Source organism: Mixophyes fleayi, chromosome 2 (genome assembly GCF_038048845.1).
Source record: "Mixophyes fleayi isolate aMixFle1 chromosome 2, aMixFle1.hap1, whole genome shotgun sequence".
Lineage (NCBI taxonomy): Eukaryota > Metazoa > Chordata > Amphibia > Anura > Limnodynastidae > Mixophyes > Mixophyes fleayi.
Window position 1 is genome coordinate 292,653,472 of NC_134403.1, and position 18,904 is coordinate 292,672,375.

The 18,904-nt window shown below is 38.9% G+C and overlaps 1 protein-coding gene across 10 annotated transcripts in view; it reads left to right on the forward strand.

Annotated features, from left to right (window-relative positions):
• Positions 1–18,904, forward strand: part of CASK (calcium/calmodulin dependent serine protein kinase) — a 247,868-nt gene that overhangs the window by 155,684 nt on the left and 73,280 nt on the right. For all 10 annotated transcript variants that reach the window (XM_075196392.1, XM_075196395.1, XM_075196398.1 and 7 more), the window contains 2 exons: positions 8,718–8,795; positions 12,858–12,938. In XM_075196392.1, coding sequence (XP_075052493.1) covers positions 8,718–8,795; positions 12,858–12,938 — 159 coding nt within the window. The remainder of the gene's footprint in view (positions 1–8,717; positions 8,796–12,857; positions 12,939–18,904) is intronic.

Genomic DNA, 18,904 nt, shown 5'->3' on the forward strand with positions numbered 1-18,904 from the left:
CTTTAGCGAGGTCTGCTAAGCATGCTGGATTTAAATAGGGCTGCTCAACCAAGGGATATTAACTGGTGTTAAAAGTGATTATTTGCATCCCTACACAGAATTTACTAGGCCCAACCTCCTTTTGGAGGCAATCACTCTGAGTTAATTAATCTCTGGAAGTGTGGTTCTGTCAACAATGACTGTGTGGATAATCTGTTTACCTGCTCTGCTGTACAATATCAGCACCTGAGCATTGTAGTTCCACAAGACCTCTCTGACAGTGTTATCGAACTATGTGAATGCAGCAGTACTTCTACAAAATATTAGAACATTAGGTATATACAGGGGGCCATGAACATTGCTATAAACAGCAGATTATAAAATAGGATTTTTGTACTTACTGTAAAATCTCTTTCACTTAACCCAGTTGGGGGGTCACTGCTGACCTTGTAGTATAGAGGGCGCTGTGGGCAGTGGGGCACTAAAGATGTGTCTAGCCTGCCCCTCCGTACATCATATTCAGTTTATTTAACAAAGCTGCAAGAGAGGGCAGCACACAACCAACAGAACTGTCAGAACAAGAGTGGGAGAGCCGTGTCCCCCAACTGGGTTAAGTAAGAGAAATTTTATGGCAAGTACAAAAATCCTATTTTCACATGCACTACCAGTTGGGGAACACTGCCCACCTTGGGGACGTCCCAAAGCTGCCCCTATGGGTGGGAATGCTCATGATGAGCGGCATCTAAAAGTGGCGTTCTTGGACGCAAACACATGGAATCTATAGAATCTGGTAAAAGTATGGACGGAAGACCAGGTAGCAGCCCTGCACAACTCAACCGAACCCTATGTCGCACAGCCCAAGAAGCGCTATCCGATCTGGTAGAATGGGCCATGAGACCATCTGGAACTGAAAAACCACTCCAAATATAAGCGACAAATAGCTTCCGTGATTCATCTTGCAACTGTCTGTTTCGTAGCTAGCCAGCCACGCTTACGAACATCATAAAGCATCAGAAGAGAATCTGACTTGCATACAGAAGAGGTATGGTCCACTTAAAACCGCAAGCCCCTAACAACATCCAGAAAGTGTCTAGAACTCTGCGGATCCGAAGGTTTGTTATCAGGAAAGCATGAATGACAATATCCTGGTTAATGTGAAACTTAGATACTACTTAAGGCTGAAATGACCGTACGGTACGTAGTACTACCCTATCGTCATGAAACATGAGGAAAGGCGTGCGAGAAGAAAGGGCCGCCAATTCTGAGACCCTCCGGGCCGACGAAGTAGCCAACAAAAAGGCTGTCTTCCAAATCATGCGTTTCAGAGAAACTGACTAATGGCTCAAATGGAGGTTTCTGCAAGGCCAAGAGAACTAAATTGAGATCCCACGGAGCTACTGGAGAGGTAACCGGGGGTTGGACATGTAAAACCCCTTGCAAAAAGGTTTGGACATCCAGTAAAATTGCCAGACACTTCTGTATATTTACGGACAATGCTGAAACCTGTCCTTTTAAGTCATCCTGCAGGAAAGCCAACAACCTTTTCATGTAAAAAGAGCCTGTTGACAATTTATGGTTCTCTCACCAAGTAATGTACAACTTCCAGACACAAAGATAATTACTGGCCGACGATGACTTCTGCGCTTGAAGCATAGTCCCTCATCTGTGCACCGTATTTCGCCACTTTGTTGTTCCATCTGGAGGCCATCAAGTCTACGTCTGGCTGACCCCACTTGTTGACTATTTGGGTAAACCCATCCAGGTGAAGAGACCATTCCCCTGGATGGGTTGCATGTCGACTCAAATAATCTGCTTCCATATTGTCCACTCCTGGTAGGAAGACCGCCGAAATTGCATGAACTCACTGTTTTGACCACTTCATGATGCGTGAGACTTCTTTCATAGTCAGGGAGCTTCTCGTCCCTCCCTGGTGATTTATATAATCCACAGCTGTGACGTCCGACTGAATCCGTATTGAATTGTTCCTTAGTCGAGACTGAGCCGGGACTAAGGCATTGAACACTGCCTTTAGTTCGATTTACATTGATGGATAATTTTCATTTTGCTAGACACACGTGGATATGCAGTTTTAAAGGATAAGCGCTGACAACTTTCTTTTTGTTTTGTATACATATATGGGTATTTATATTGCCACGCAGCTGGTACCACATACAATATGGGATATACCGAGCGCGGGCTTATTTTTCTCTGGTTTTGTTTCAAAATATTGCCTTTTTGTCATAGCAGCTGTCCATCAAGCCTATTTAAGTCACATTTGGGTGTGGCTCACAAGCCAGCCTTTGCTAGATGTAAGCCCCTATACCTGGGAGGTGAGTGCATCTGATTTTAACGGCATTTTAATAGTGTTTAAACCATATAGGTCAGTGTAGGACCTGCATATAATGAGGTATCCTTGACGTTGGGATGCAGGCTTAAGTCTTTTGATCAAAATATGAACTAATACCTCATGTTTTAATTTTGCTAGACACGCATAGATATGCAGTTTAAAGGATAAGCGCTGACAACTTTCTTTTTGTTTTGTATACATATATGGGCATTTATATTGCCAAGCAGCTGGTACCATATATAATGTGGGATATACCGAGCGCGAGCTTATTTTTCTCTGGTTTTGATGGATAAACAAATTTCCTCCAGATTCCAAGTCCCCTGCAACCTCAGGTCTAAGAGGACCACACCCCAGCCCGATAATCTGGCATTGATTGTCACCACAGTCCAATGGGGCACCGAAAATGTACTTCCCTTGACGAGATTGTTGGTGTTCAACCACCATACAAGAATAGCTGAACAGGAGCTGACAAGCGGAATATCTGGGAATCCAACAGAGTGTGTCTGACCTTTATCAATGAGAGAGAACCGCCAATTGGAGAAAACGGCTCCACTACACCGCCTCAAAACAAGACACCATGCGGCCCAATAGCTTCATACATTGCAGCATTGATACCTTCTTGAGAGCCAGCATTTTCCTTACCTGGGTCTGCAAAGTGATAATTTTTTTGAGCTAAAAACACCCGTTGACACCTGGTGTTGAGCCTGAGTCCTAGAAATAAAGTTTTGCAAGGGAGTCCGACTGGATTTTTTGTTGTTTTTAATCCAGCTATGGTCCATGAATATCTCCGCTGTCACACGCAGGTGTTCTCGAAGGAGAACCTCAGGATCTGCCTTTATTCGCAGGTCGTCTAAGTCGGGAATAAGCTTTACCCCTCTCAGGTGTAAGACTGCCGCCATTATTTTGGTAAAGACTCTGTGCAGTGGCTAACCCAAAAGGAAGATCCTGGAACTGAAAGTGATCTTGAGCCACAGCAAACCTGAGGAGCTTGTGGTGACCTGGCCATCCTTGATGTCTAGGGACGCCAAAAAGTTGACCTTTTTCCATAGAGTTTATCACGGAACGGATGTTCTCCATCTGAAAACTTTCAAGTGTGTATTCAAATCTCTCAGGTTGAGGATCGGACGATATGACAAATCTGTTTTTTTGTGCCAGGAAAAGGTGTGAATAATATCCCAAGCCCTTTTTCTTAATAGTCACACCTGAAGTCACCAGATCCCTGATGGCTCCTAGGAGAGCTACTCTCCGGATCTTGTCTCTGGGAAGAGATGTTGACATGAATCTCCTGGGACTCAGACCTTCCAGATCCAAAATGTATCCGCATGAAATCACTCCTTTTACCCAGGTGTCTGTAGTTGAGCAAGGCCACTGATACTGCAAATTCAAAAAGCGAGCTTCCACCACTACAGACCCAGGAGGGGACGGTAGCAAGTCATGCAGAGATTGCTTCTCTGCAGTTTTGTTTGTGGGACGTTATGCTGACCAAACCGGTTTGCCTCTCTAGCTACCTCCACCTAGAGGAGCGGTATAACCTTGGTTCTTCCATCTGCCGAAAGGACCGAAATCGCCTCCCTTTCACTTTGGAAGCAGCCACTGGAAGAAAGGAACTCTTCCCTCCTGTGGCCTGACCAATAAACTTCTCTAGTGGCTGATCAAACAGTGAGAGACCATCGAAAGGAACAGTTTCCAGAGCTGTCTTGGATTCGGTGTCTGTCTCCCAAGATCTCAGCCAAAGTGTACTTCTGACCGCAATGGCCAAGGAAGTCGTACGCGACAACCCCTGTCCAGCATCTATAACCGCATCTCCCAAAAATTTGGCTGCCTCTTTTTACATGGTCTGCTAAGGAAAACCGCTCATCTTTGGAAGCCTCGCTTGAATACCTTCACTCAGAGCGGAAGCCCGTTTTTCGATTGCATTAATTATCCAAGCCGCTGCAATAATAGGGCGCAGTGAGACTCCTGATGCCAAATACATGGATTTGAGAAGGCCTTTATCAGTGGTGTCTTTTAATGAAGCAGCTCTGGCAACCAGGAGAAAAGTATTTTTGTTAGGTGTGTGATTGGAGCATCTACGCAAGGATGATTCTTCCAAGATTCAATTTCCACTTCAGGAAAGGGGTAATGCCTGGGAATGAGGAATTTACCATCATGTCTGTTCCTGTCCTCTCTCCATATTTCTAAAAATTGGGGAGATGGGGGAAAAATATGGTTCTTTTCTTGGATCTTTTAACCATAGAAGTCTGGATCACCTCTTGGTCAGAATCAACAATATTAAGCACCTGCCTTACCGCAAGGATCAGGTCTTCAATACATTGTCTGCCAGAGTAATCCTCCTACCACCCCGGCGACTCTTCACAGTCCGAGTCTTCGAGCAGAACACCCTCCTCCTGTAAGTACAGCTCATTATCTGAGTCCTCCATATACTGAGAAACTGGTTGACCCAGGCACTTGCGTAGCCTAGGTACCGAAGTGGATTGCAACACCAAGGGAAGCTGATACCCTAGTCAGTCCTTGGACTGATCTGTCTAAATTCAGCATCCAAGGAGGATTTGGGGTGGAGCCCGTTAAATCGGGTAGCAACTGAAATGTCTGTCCCAAGGTAAGGGCATCAGAGGACTGTGTACTCTGGGAAGCAATAATGGTGTCAGCACCTACTGGTCCCCAGCGTGGATTGCCTCACTTCAATTCTGCATTGAACAATGCCAATTCTGTAGCCCAAGTCTATTTCACCACCTCAGCAGCTCCTACAGATGAGTGCTAACACAGGTCCTCAGCCTCACAGTCACTGCACAAGCTGTCTGGTTCAGAACGTCCATTTTGAAATTTTGTCTGACATCTGGAGCAGGTGAAATGTAATACAGCGACCGATTTGGATTTAGAACCTGTCCCACTTTCTGACATAGTTGTAGTAAAAGGTAACAGATATGAGAGACACACTTGAAGACAGACTGTATCCAGAAACCCTACCACCGTTTTACACCCCCGCTGTCATTGTGTAACTGGGTGCAGACAGTGTCACTCTGTAATATCTACTTAACAGTATATGAATGTATATGTGTGTATGTATGTCTATATGTATATATGCACAAACACAGAATAGAAAATAGATATATCTTTTACAATGGAGGAAAAGTATAACAATCAATCACTCATTGAGTTAGAAATATCCCACTTTGACTCTAATATGTCTAACCAAAACTTCTCTGTGTCCCCAGGGATCTCTGTGTGTACGACTGCAGTCTGTAGTGGTCTTCCCTCCCGTGTCCAGACAATACAGGATGCCCGGGAAAGTTTGAGGGCAGTTCCAACTGCCAGATATTGACAGTTAGAAAAATGGCTGCTTTTAATTATAATAATAATAATAATAATGTTAATGCCTGCCCACAAAGAACCAGATAAGGAATGCAGTCTCCTCTGGTAATGTGCCCCTGGTACCTGACCTCCACCGCTGGGTTCTGCTCCTCGCTTCACCCAAAGCTGAACTGCTGAGCGGGGAACTGATCGGCACCACAGACCGCTGGTAGAGCTGACATCCTCTCTGTCTGGGAACTAGCTTCTGCAGCTTCGGTCCTCAGAGCGACCTGCCATGTTCCATGGGACCCTTTTTCTGCAGACCAGCATCGTGAGGGGGGGGGGGGGGCAACACTAAAACGCCTTATTCGTTCTCCCTCACTGCAAGTCTTGACATACACGCCGCTATCAAAAGAAAACTATCCTAATCAAAAATGTTAAAATAATAAAAGCTATATGAAAAACGTGTCCTACTCTGTAGGCACTGTTAAAAAAAACAAAAAACTGAATATGTTGGCCAGAGGGGGGTATAGAGTGGAGGGAAGCAGGCTAGACAGATCTTTAGTGCCTTATTCCACACCGTGTCCTCTATACCCCAAGGTGAGCAGTATCCCCCAGCTGCTAGTGCAAGTGAAATGTACTTTGCACAATAATTGCATATAGACATTGTGGTACATAATGCAAGCACATTTGTAATATAACTGAATACATCAAATACATTTGCCCCTTTTGAATAGGACATTACCTGCATCATGTATTTCTACCGTAATAAATTCTGTGATAAGTGGACCAGGGATAAAAAGTGAGGTAACTCCTCAAAAATTAGTATAAGAAATGAGTTTATCTAGGTGATAAGGGACCTCTCGTTTTGTCCCATGTTGATTCCCTGTCATTTAGGAATTAGATGTTACTAATGATGAATAGAATCTACTGCATTCTGCTTTTTGCTGTTTTGGAAAGGTGGATTGATGCTAATCCAAGAATAATATTTCTTGGTGGTATTTCGGCAAGAAAAGGCACATGTTTGCCTTTATTTCACTTTCAATAATAGTTAAAAAAATATTTAAAAAAACACATGTCAATTTTGGATAGCATTTCTTTGTCATGACAGGGCATTTTCTTTGTCTTTGTCATGACAGGGCATATAAACAGATGGTGTCTTCTGGAAAAAAATAAGGTTTAATTTGTGTGGATAGTGCTTAAAGAAATTACTGATATTGATGTTTGAATGTGACCAGCCCAAAAAGTGCCAGTATAGACTCGGCACACAGGTGAGAAAAGCCTATGGGGTTGCTTGTGAATGCTGCAGACAATGTTTCCATTTGCCATTTTAATAATGGCTGCAGATGGGGAGCAAGGCCAATAAGAAACTGCAATCACTGTATTTAAAATTAAGGTCCATGTGTAGATTCATTTTGACATGGACTATTGACTGAATTGAGGAAAGTTGTGCCTTCGTGGAAGTAATGGTCAAGAAACATGACACCATAAAAATATTTTCATGATTACATTCTTTCAGCAATAGGTGTACAGTGAGATTTATCTTGGATGGCATCCTAGCCTCAAGTTGCCTTGGCATACATACCAATGTTAACTCAGGCCTAAAAATAAATGTCCCATGATGTGATAAACGATCCACTAGCTGCTACATGGATTGCTATCCAGCCAAGTAGTGAGGTAGCTGTAGAACTTGGTGTTTCAGCCATAAAGTTGTGCTGTAAGTGATCGTCAAATCTTTATTTGAAGTTACTGAGCTAATGTAATTTTACATGACTGTAATATATGTATATGTAATATATGTATATGTGTGTGTGTATATGTATATGTGTATATATATATATATATATATATATATATATATATATATATATATATATATATATATATTATACATTATATTATACATTATAAATGAGCTAAATGTGCATCTAAATGAGAGTATGAGCTCTGAAAGAGATTTTTATGTATGTTTATTGTACCATAATAAGTTATAGCTGGCTAAGAAACTACATTGAATGTTATGCACCATATGTAACATGGTTATGGTGATAACAAATTTCTTCAGTTTATAAATAAAGGGTGATTTCAAAGTTGTCATTTGCTGGTAAATATTTATAATTGTGTCTTTAGATATAATAAATTCAATACTGTTACGGTTTTTTGAAAAGTATAGTAATTTAAAGATTCATGTTTTGTCACTTTCTGTAACTTGCTAATTAAGAATTGTGTTTTTGTTGGGCTAAATATTCTTACCTTTAACATTGCTCATCTCTTGATTCAATAACAACCTATATGTAGTTAAATTTTTTTTATTTTTTTTTTTTTATTATTTTTTTTACATGTGTGATGTTAAATCTTGTAATATGCCTCAGTCTGTAGATTATAATGCTATATAATAGTCACTGGGGAGTTCTATGATCAGATAAAGGTAGGAGGCCACAGACAGGCTGCTTGGATCTTCCTGAGGTGACTTCCATTATTTGTAATAATGTACAGCAGACAGTGTGCTACTCCTTTGTTATAATAGTTTTCTTAATGATCATTGATTACATTAAACTCATTGATTATTGATTATTGAAATATACAAGTGTTTATATAGAAATTAGCATGAATTGTGTACTATATACAATTTCTTGCAACATGCATTTATACTGATTATGAAATGCATTGACGCGTACACTCTGTGTTCAATGTTCAGTAATGATCCAAAGCACAGCTTCTTGCTTTGTGTCATCCATATGAAAAATAGTTTGTAGTGTTTTAGTTCATAAATGGTAATAGTGAAAGCTGTTGAAGCTTAATCTTACATCTCCACATTCCTTTCAGGTTGCCAAAGCTTAATTAGGGATTTTCATCACTTCCTCGAGACAGCTATTACAGCAGGAAACTTTTTACAAAGTCCCCTGCATTTGAAAACCCTTAGATATTTTTCCTGGTGTTTTCCTGTGCTGATAACCAAATGGTAGCAACTTCTAAATAATGTTAGTTGAAAAGATTTCATTTTCTGAATTAAGCTTAAAAGTTAGGATTTTCCGTTTAAACTATTATGTTTAAACACTGAACTGTGCTTGATTGCCTTATTCTTCTAATTTGATTTTAGCTTTATGACAAAATCAATACAAAGTCTTCACCACAAATCAGGAATCCTCCAAGTGATGCCGTGCAGCGAGCCAAAGAGGTAATTCACTTTATTTTCTTTACTATTCATGCTTTCACCCTTATTGAATGATTGGTTCAATTCTTGATTTAGTTATATTGAGATTGTTGAGTAAATGCTCATAACTGACCAGATACAGCAAAATCTAATTATCAAGCAAGAAAAGCTCTCCTTGTCTCTCATCCTGTCATAGTGTTTCTTTATAGCATAAATCATGAATAGCTCTATTATTCAACTACAATCTGACTTCCACTTGATAGGAAGCAAGTCTATAGGCATTTATTGTTCACAAAAAATATGCTTATTTTATTTTTACAGTGTTCCCATTATGAATGACATTTGGTTATCCTGTCTCTGTTTATTTTAAACAGGCTAATAATAAAACTGAGTAATTAAGAAAAACAAGTGTTCTTTCGCGTTTTAATTAGATAATGCCTTACTGGTACAGGGGCAAAAGGGGAGTATCTAAAATGCCAAATAATTTAAAAAGTACAATATATAGAAATGTAACAACATACATGTTAAAAAAAAAAAAAAAAAAAAAAAAGTAGTAAATTAATGTTAAAAAATACACATTAATATTGGCCTTCATTACATAAATCCATCTTGACAATCATACCAAATGATTATAATGCAGTATTAATTTTATAGAGTTGTATTAATTTAAAAACTCCCATCATATCCGATTAAAAAATAATTTACAGTTTGTGTTACTCTGTGCATAACATCACTCTTGGCAGTTAAGAAACTTCAGAGGAGCACAAGTAATTTACTTTATTTTGTTTTTTACTAAACCCATCTCTAGAGCCAAAAGATGACAGAGCAATTTACTAGAGCCAAAAAATAAGGAAGAACAATAATGGTGGCCATTTTGTTGAAGCTACAGTTCATTAAAAAAAAAAGATGCAGATTCCCAGAAAAAATTGTCGGATTGCAGACAAAGGAGGGAATTCATTTCCTCTCAGAATAACATTGTACTAAGTGTATTACCCTTAATACTGTAATTTTAAGCCAGCGTTGAAATTACTGTATTAACAGTAATAGTGCGCAGGCTGCTTTACTTTTTACAGTAACACGGCCAATTGAGATTACCCCCAAAGTGTTATAGTTTAGATAATTAACAAAACAATTTCTGTTAATTAACTAAACTATTAACATGCGACAGGTGGAGGAAATTGCTATTTTCATGATTAGAGACAACAGGAGTGCACACCTGTGGTAATATATTTATTTTATTGTATGAATGGACTTTATGATAATAAAACTCAGTGTTCATGTTATAAATCAACATTTATTAGGAGTATCAAAACCAGAAATGTGATCCACTCTATTTTGCTGTGAAAATGCTTGTTTTATAACTGAAAGGTCAGGTTATAAATTGAGAACAGGTAAATCATGTATTGGTGGTCAATTTATATAGCTAATGGCCCATTGGACGGTTGAGAATTGCCATCAATGAGGTGCGCGATCATCACGCCACGCATATTGTTGGCAATTACAGTAGAACTCTCCACTCATTTCTCCTCGCACCCCTTGAATAATAAGGAAAGTAACATTTTACATTACATGTTTGGGACTCTCACAGTTCCAAAAGAACTACTACTGCAGATGCTGATAACATTATATATCTTAGTGCATCGTTTTCATGTCTCTGATTGGACAGCATGTTACAAATTTAGAACAGTGCATGTTGAGAAAAAGAAAAACTGTTAAAGATCAGAGAAGGATGTATCAAAGTGTGGTTTTGTATAATCCTTTTAAAATCACCATGAATTGCATGTGGTTTTAAAATATAAACTACATCAGTTATCAAACTCTGGTTTTCATAAAATTGGATGTGTTGGTTTTAAGAGACTCTAACAACATGTGTATTATAGCAAGCCAAACCTCATGCAAAGTCAGCCTCAGTCCTCATACTTGAAGGGATTTTATATTTGCGGTCTATTTTTGCGGATAGTATGCAGTACAATAAGGGTATTCAAATACAAGTTAAATATGCCTCTTTGCAATGGATGTGTTTCTGCCTTGCATGTGTTAGATAGACGTATCTTTACTGTTACTTTCAGGCTGCATTTTTTTCAAATAGTTTTGGCACCATTTTTGGCGTCATATTCCAATTGCATATAGCTTGAGCAATCTCACGAATTATGACCACATCTGAAAAATTAGTGTCATTTCTTGAGGTTCTACTTTACGCTGCTTACACAATGCACGGTTTGATACTAGGTCACACAATCAGCATTGCAGTTTGTAAGCCGCGCAAGCAAAATGGCCCACTTTGATACATCTCGTCCTGTGTGTTTTGTGTATGTTAATTAGTAACATATATATATATATATATATATATATATATATATATATATATATATATATATACACATACACATACACATACACACACACACACACACACACACACACACACACACACAAGGTTTTGAAGATTTATTTCTGTAAAGGATTCTTCCTAACAATGTGCCTGGTTTTTAATATTGACCAAATTACCTTACACTTTTTATATTTTTGTTTTTTCATATTTTTTGGTTTTGCTGGATTAAGTTCCCAGAATCTATTTAGAGATCAAGTCATGTTTTATCGAAGTAGTGTTCTATGTCTTCATGCAGTATAAAATTGTATTATGATCCTGTCCAGTGATGAGGTCATGTTATCTGTGTTATAGTGTCTTCTCCAGAATTAGTCATGCTCCTGATTATGAGTATATTAAAACAATTTAAAGGCACATTTTCTGCTTTGAGCACTGTAAATTATATAATACTTATGTAATTGATGAAACTTGAGAAAATAGGGACACTTACAAAGACATTGGAGCAAGCTTTAAAAATGTGGAACAAAAGAACTGTTTGTAACTCTGACTGTTAGACTTTGTATACACTAAAGAATTTTCTGATGGGCTTATTTACAACGATTGTACCTGCGACTGAAGATCTGATCAGTCGGACAATTTATGCGTACACGCTACACACGATTTACCTTCAGATCATCTGGTCCTCTAGTCTTGTAGATAATGACAGCAAAAGTATCACTCATTCCTGTCACACTGATTAAAACCACCTTGTTATAGCTATCCACATGTCCTTACGAATTTCGTTAGCTTCTGTGATTCTGAAACAAAATATTCAGTCTCTGAATGAACAAACAAACTATTCCGACTACAGCCCTCTCTACATTTAGTCACCAGGACATGTTCATTGTCGGCATCGACTGAAAAGACCATATGTAAACTCTATGGAGATCACGATCGTGAGTGCATACAGAGTACATGATTGGCAGGTGATTGAAAAAGGATTATTATACAGTATGACCAACCAAATGAATTGGCACTTTGGAACGATGGTAATTCATTGTGTGATTATACACACTAACGCGATATGTGGTTGAGCTGTCGTTTATTAGGTGCCTAGCCCGATAATCGGCTGAAAAACCTTCAGTGTGTAGCTAGCCTTAGAATGGTCTAGTCTGTTATACGTATACAGATTTTCTGTATGCAGTTCATAAGAAAAGTTTACCTGGAAATTATTTTCAAATGTAGGCAAGTAGATAAGGCTATTCCCATGTCCGAATAACAGTTTTTAAAATGTTATTTGGTAACAATTGATTTTTCTGTGTATTCTAAATAATGTTACATAAACTGTAAGAGAATAAGAGTGAGGTGTAAATTATTCAATTGTTATTCACCTGGCCCTTCCCCCAACTAGATTTACCCCAACAACCCAGTTCAGTAGAGGCAGCCTGTATATGGGGAATGGGAACCAAATCTATAGAACAATATTTATTTACTTTTCACCCTAGAGGAAATTTTTAAATCCCAATGAAAATGAGTGAAACCATGCTACTGGTCTAACATTTTCTTTACATTGATGTAGGTTTTTTCAATAAAAGGAAAGGGTCCAAGAGACATGAATGTAGTCTCTCTATTACACAAACACTTAATTAGTGGTAACAGTCCTGAACCAGGAAGGAAATGTGGTTTCCTTTACACAGAACCTGAATAAGTGTGTAAAGAATAATCCTGCTCTCAGTAATCAGTAACTTTTCTAACCTTTGTCCTGCTGCCCATTGTAGGTTTTGGAAGAAATATCATGTTACCCTGAAAATAATGATGCAAAGGAGCTGAAGCGTATTCTAACACAACCTCATTTCATGGTAAGCAAGTTCTTTGAATTAGTTTTTCATGTCATTGATTTCCATATGTTCAAACACAGGAGCCATGTCGTTTAACAATTCCATTGAAGCTTCATGAAAAATGTGTTTTATATTAATTTTTTTATCATACATCTTAATGTATGTTAAAAATATATTTTAATTTGGCATAAGAAATCATTTGTACTAAAGGATTCTCTGTTTTGCAATGTTTTAAGCAGAAAATAAACCCACTGTTGTGCATTAATATTTATTGTATCAAGCTACAAAAAATGCTTAAAATTGTTTACAGAATCTGTTTAGTATGTTACATTGTATATATGACTAGGTTGCAATGTGTGACTTGACATCATTAAATTAGAATAGTGGTAATTTATGATAACTGCTGCAATATTTACTAGGGCCGCTTAGAAAAAGAGGTAATCTATCTGGTTGCTATAGGCAACATCATTATAGTTCTTCATCTAGCTGCAAAACTCACTGCTGCAGTTGTTGCCTTCCTAACCAGGCACTCTCCCTGCAGCTCTATATGGAACATCAAGGGGCAGTCTAACAAAATGTTGACTGCGCTCATTAGAGCCAGGGCCCTCATGCCATCACAAAGAAACACTATTATGCAGCACACATGTAATAGGTTCCCTTTCTCACAAATGCAAAAAATGTCTACCAAAAACAACTCAAAATATTTATTTCTTTTTAAGAAAAAGCTTTAGTTACAAGTATTCATCCCCTTATTTTATTACTTGGTAGAATAACCTTTTATTTAGCGTTACAGCAGTGAGTCTACCAGATTTGCATCTAGACAATGCAGTTTTATCTATGATTATATGCAATATTGCTCAAGTTTCATGAGATAGGGGCCTCTAGTGAAAAGCAAATTTCAAATAATTCTACAGATTTTATATGTAATTGAGACCTCTACTTTGAGCAACTCCAGGACACCAGGTTATTTTTTTTTGGCAGGAGTGGTTTTTATATGTTTGTTTTGTATTTAACACACCATGTGGCGCTTGCTATATGCTTTTAGTTCATTATCCTGCAAGGATATAAATTTTCTCCAATGTCTGCTGTAGTTTTTCCTCCAAGGTTTGTTTATGTCTTGCTCCACTGATTTTTGCCTTCTATTTTGCCAAGTTTTCCATTCCCTTAAGCAAAAAGAGCATCCCCCATAGGATGCAGTCATGCTTCAGGGTAAGAATAGTGTTTATTGCTTGATGTGCACACTGTTACTATTAATTGCAGCAGAACTTAGTGCTATAAAGTATTAAACACGGTAGATAGTTATGTAATTGTTTTTTATTTGTAATTAATAGATAAAAAGCTTCAGAGACTGTTTTAAAAATTTGATATACAGAGTATTTGTGTTCATCATTAATAAGAATGCCCAAATAAATGAATTTTGGCATTTCCCTGTTCCATTACATAATTCATTTTGACATGTACAGTAATAGAAATTGGATATACGGTCATTTTATATTTGTGCCATCACTTTTACGAAATACATTACTATGTATGGTGTATTAAAAAAATATTAATGAAAGTAAAAAATAGCTTATAGAACCCATTTTAACATGCTCTTGTCTCTCCTATCCTCAAAAAACCTAATCTTGACCCCACCTCGGCCGCCAACTATCGCCCCATCTCTCTTCTCCCCTACGCCTCCAAACTTCTTGAGCGAATTGTCTGCTGTCGCCTCACCAGATATCTCTCGGACAATTCCCTCCTTGACCCTCTCCAATCTGGATACCGCCCCCTCCACTCTACTGAAACCGCCCTGGCCAAAGTGACCAATGACCTCCTATCGGCCAAATCTAAGGGTCACTTCTCCATACTCATCCTTCTTGACCTCTCCCCGGCCTTTCACACTGTGGACCATCCCCTCCTTCTGCAAACTCTTCTCTCTCGGCCTCTCTGGTTCCGTCAACGCCTGGTTCTGCTCCTACCTTGCTAACCGCTCCTTCTCTGTCTCCATGTCTGGCTCTTCCTCCACCCCCTCCCCTCTCTCTGTAGGAGTCCCCCAGGGCTCTGTCCTCGCTCCCCTACTCTTTTCGCTCTACACATCCTCCCTCGGTCCCCTTATCTCCTCCTTTGGTCTTCAGCATCACCTTTATGCTGACGACATTCAACTTTACATTTCTTCTCCTGATCTCTCTTCCTCCCTGCTCTCTCGTGTATCTGACTGCCTCTCTGTCCAATCCCTTGCTCAAGCCTGTCGCTTCCAACTGCGCAACATCGCCCGCATCCAACCCTTCCTCTCACAAGACGCCACCAAAATCATCATCCACGCACTCATCTCCCGCCTCGACTACTGCAACATTCTCCTCACTGGCCTCCCCCTCTCACATCTCGCCCTCCTCCGCTCTGTACTCAATGCGGCTGCTAGACTCATCTTTCTCCCACGCCGCTCCTCCTCTGCCTCCCCTCTCTGCCATGCCTTACACTGGCTCCCCATCCCCTACAGAATCCTCTTCAAACTCCTTATCACCACTTACAAGGCTCTCTCCCTGTCTACTGCTCTCTATATCTCCAACCTCCTCACCATTCACACTCCTGCCCGGTCCCTGCGTTCTGCTAATGACCGTCGCCTCTCCTCCACTCTAATTACCACTTCCCACTCCAGAATCCAAGACTTCGCCCGAGCTGCCCCCCTGCACTGGAATGACCTCCCTCGTTCCATCCGTCTCGCTCCCAATCTGTGCTCTTTCAAACGAGCACTTAAAACTCACCTGTTCCTCAAAGCTTATCAACCATCCACTTAACCCCTCATCTACTCTGCTCGCTATTCCATCTCTCCCCTGGCCCCTTCTCTCCCCTGGCATCACCAGCTCCCTCTGGTGTCTGATTTGTCCACCCTTTTAGGATGTAAGCTCTGAGGAGCAGGGCCCCTCTTCCCTCGTGTCTCCATACCTATTCTTCTGCTCTGTCCTTACTCCATATTGCTGTCCCAGAGTTACTGAAGCATTGGTACTTTGTGTTTATCGTTCTGTACTGTTTAACCCTGTATGGTCTACTGTTTGTACTATGTACGGCGCTGCGGAAACCTTGTGGCGCCCAACAAATAAATGATGATGATAATAATAATAATAGTGCACCTTTTGGAGTTAGGTTCCTAATTTGTCATTCAATCCCTTTATGGTTTTTGTATATGACTCTGAAAACATTAATATAAATAATTATTTTTTTTATCAGTTAGAAATTTGAACCACTCCCTTTAAACTTTAAACCATGTGTACATTAATGACGACACCGTTGAAAATGCAACAGGATTTGGGAGCATTGATCCCTATGCCAGGACAGATCCTTCAGTCACAATAAACAGCTAAAGTCCATTGCACAGGGAACATAATAGTGTGAACAACTGAGGTGCCCTGGCATGAAAATCAAAGCTCACAAAGCCTAATGCATGTTCAGTATGCCAAACTTGCAGTTAGCCCGGTAAAACCATACCCAAAACACACTTCAGCAGGACTGTGTAAGTGAACCGTAAGACTGGGTAACGTCGGCAAGAATCAAACTATTACATGTGCCCTAACATATGCAATGACCTTTGTGGTAAGGTAAAGAAATCGAAGACCCACACACATTTCAAATGTCATCTTTTTGAATTACAGTAGTGGTTATTTTGAGTCACCTACATAATAGAAATCAAATATGTACTAGTACTCTTGTACCTACCCCTTGTTTCATTTTACATTAGGCTGCTGGAATTATATACTTAATCACAGGATGAGACTAATGTTCTACAAGCAGAGTTATATTTTGTGTACCTGATCTCAAATAAGATAATTGTTAAATGTTTTCTTTCTGAATAATAAAAACACAAGGGAAAATGTCTGGAGCCTGTGCCAGCCTGTTTGTAAAATGCCCTTACAAACAATACTTTCTATTGATTCTGCATCCTTGGGGAAACAAACTCCGTTAAGTGCATATTACCTCATTGCTAAAGAATGGGTTCTTAAAAGGAGGCGATGTATAGCTAAGCAATTCAGACTCAAAGAAAGCTGAGCAGTTCAGACTCTTGCAATTAAATTGTACATTTTTATACAAAGTAATATCTGAACTAATGATTCATAAGCCAGTCTGAATGTATAATCCTTTGTAGCATTTTAGTATAAATTACCTAACTTAGTAGATCTCTACCTTTTTAATTAATCATATAATGGGCTTAGTAACACGGTTAATTGCAGTTTTATGTGCTAAGTGTTGTAGCTATAAATGCTGAACTATGAGATGACTTGTACTGCTGTAAAGTACCTAACATAATGTCAGGTAAATGTTTATTAACCAGGAACCCCTTGCACTAATGGCAAATGATGATGGAAACAAATTAAACTATACAGCAGTTTTATATGAAAAGGAAGCCCATGCCTGAGTTAGGGAAGTAATTACTGGTTAATGGATATTGATGAGATATTTTTTCCCTTTCAATGCAAATGCAGTAAGGGCTAAGAGGCTATGCTAGTTTTATAGTGTGTTGTATTGCAAGACATTTGTAAGGGCTGACAGTATGCTTAGAAGGAACAAATAACTGTAAATGTAAGACTATAAAATAGAGCTACTAATAACATTTAAAAATATCCATAAAGGTTTCTTATTGGAAAATACTTTTGATGTAATGTTGAGATTATTCTGGTATGCCTGTTCCTAAACTACCTGTCAGTAGTCCCATTAAAAGTCACAGAAAATAGGCCATGTTTAGCCACGTTTGGCAGATATTGACTGATAACAGAAAGCAATAGTTTCATCTCTGTTTGCTGTGCAGCTAATAGAATGTTTAATATCTCTAGTTTTTGTCCTGGTATGGACACATTCATGCATGTATTTTTTTATGTGAGGCAATCGGAATTTTTGGTTTAGTGGTCCTTTTTAGTCTGGTATCATGGCCAAGATCAAGATATGTTGAAAACAAATGCAAATTCCTAAGTCTTTATAATGAAACCTTTCCATGCACATAAAGTAGGAGTTACATATACTCAGTTACTATTTTATCAGTTATTCTCCATTTCACTTTGAATCTCAGTACAAGCTTTTTTTAATATTTCGCTACTAGAAAGTTTTTACAAGAAATTTATTTAATAAATATATATTTAACAGGATTAAAGAATTATATAGTATATATGAACATCCATTAGAATGACCTTTATGATCACGCTTTCCTTTTCTCTTTCACTTTTGGTTTAAAAATATCAGTGATTGGGTGCACCCTTCCTTGGGATGGATATTCATTACTATCCAAGCCAAATTGCATGCATATTTGAGAGGAAGTTTAATGGATTACCTAGTGCGGGTTTCTTTTCTTTTTATAAATATACTCAGAATAATCAGAATATTCTTTGTCCGGTCTGTGTTGTCTGAAAAAGGTTGAGACTCTTTGGTCTTGTCATTATTAATTTATGAATTATACTTTAAAGAAGATATGCACTCCTTTCACTTGGTGGTCTTGTTTTATTATTATTTAAATGTTCAGTAAACAGTCGGTGATAAGTAATTTTGCATGAAAACATGGTGGGCTACATGAGCCTTTGTTTGCAATACTGGTGTTTACTGTTAGAATAATTATTCTCTGAAGACCTCTGCAGGTGTCCTGTGATATTGGTCACCAAAAGGTTAGTAGCGGATCCTTTAAGTCCTGTAAGTTGCTAAATGCGGACTTTTTTTCCAACACATCATCATTTATTTATATAGCGCCACTAATCCCGCAGCGCTGTACAGATAACTCATTCACATCTGTCCCTGCCCCATTGGGGCTTACAGTCTAAATTCCCTAATATAGGCACACACTCACAGACAGAGAGAGTGGGAGAAAGACAGACTAGGGTGAATTTTGATAGAAGCCAATTTAACCTACCAGTATGTTTTTTTTTTTTTGGAGTGTGGGAGGAAACCGGGACACCCGGGGGAAACCCACGCAAACACAGAGAGAACATGCAAACTCCACACAGATAAGGCCATGTTCGGGAATCAAACTC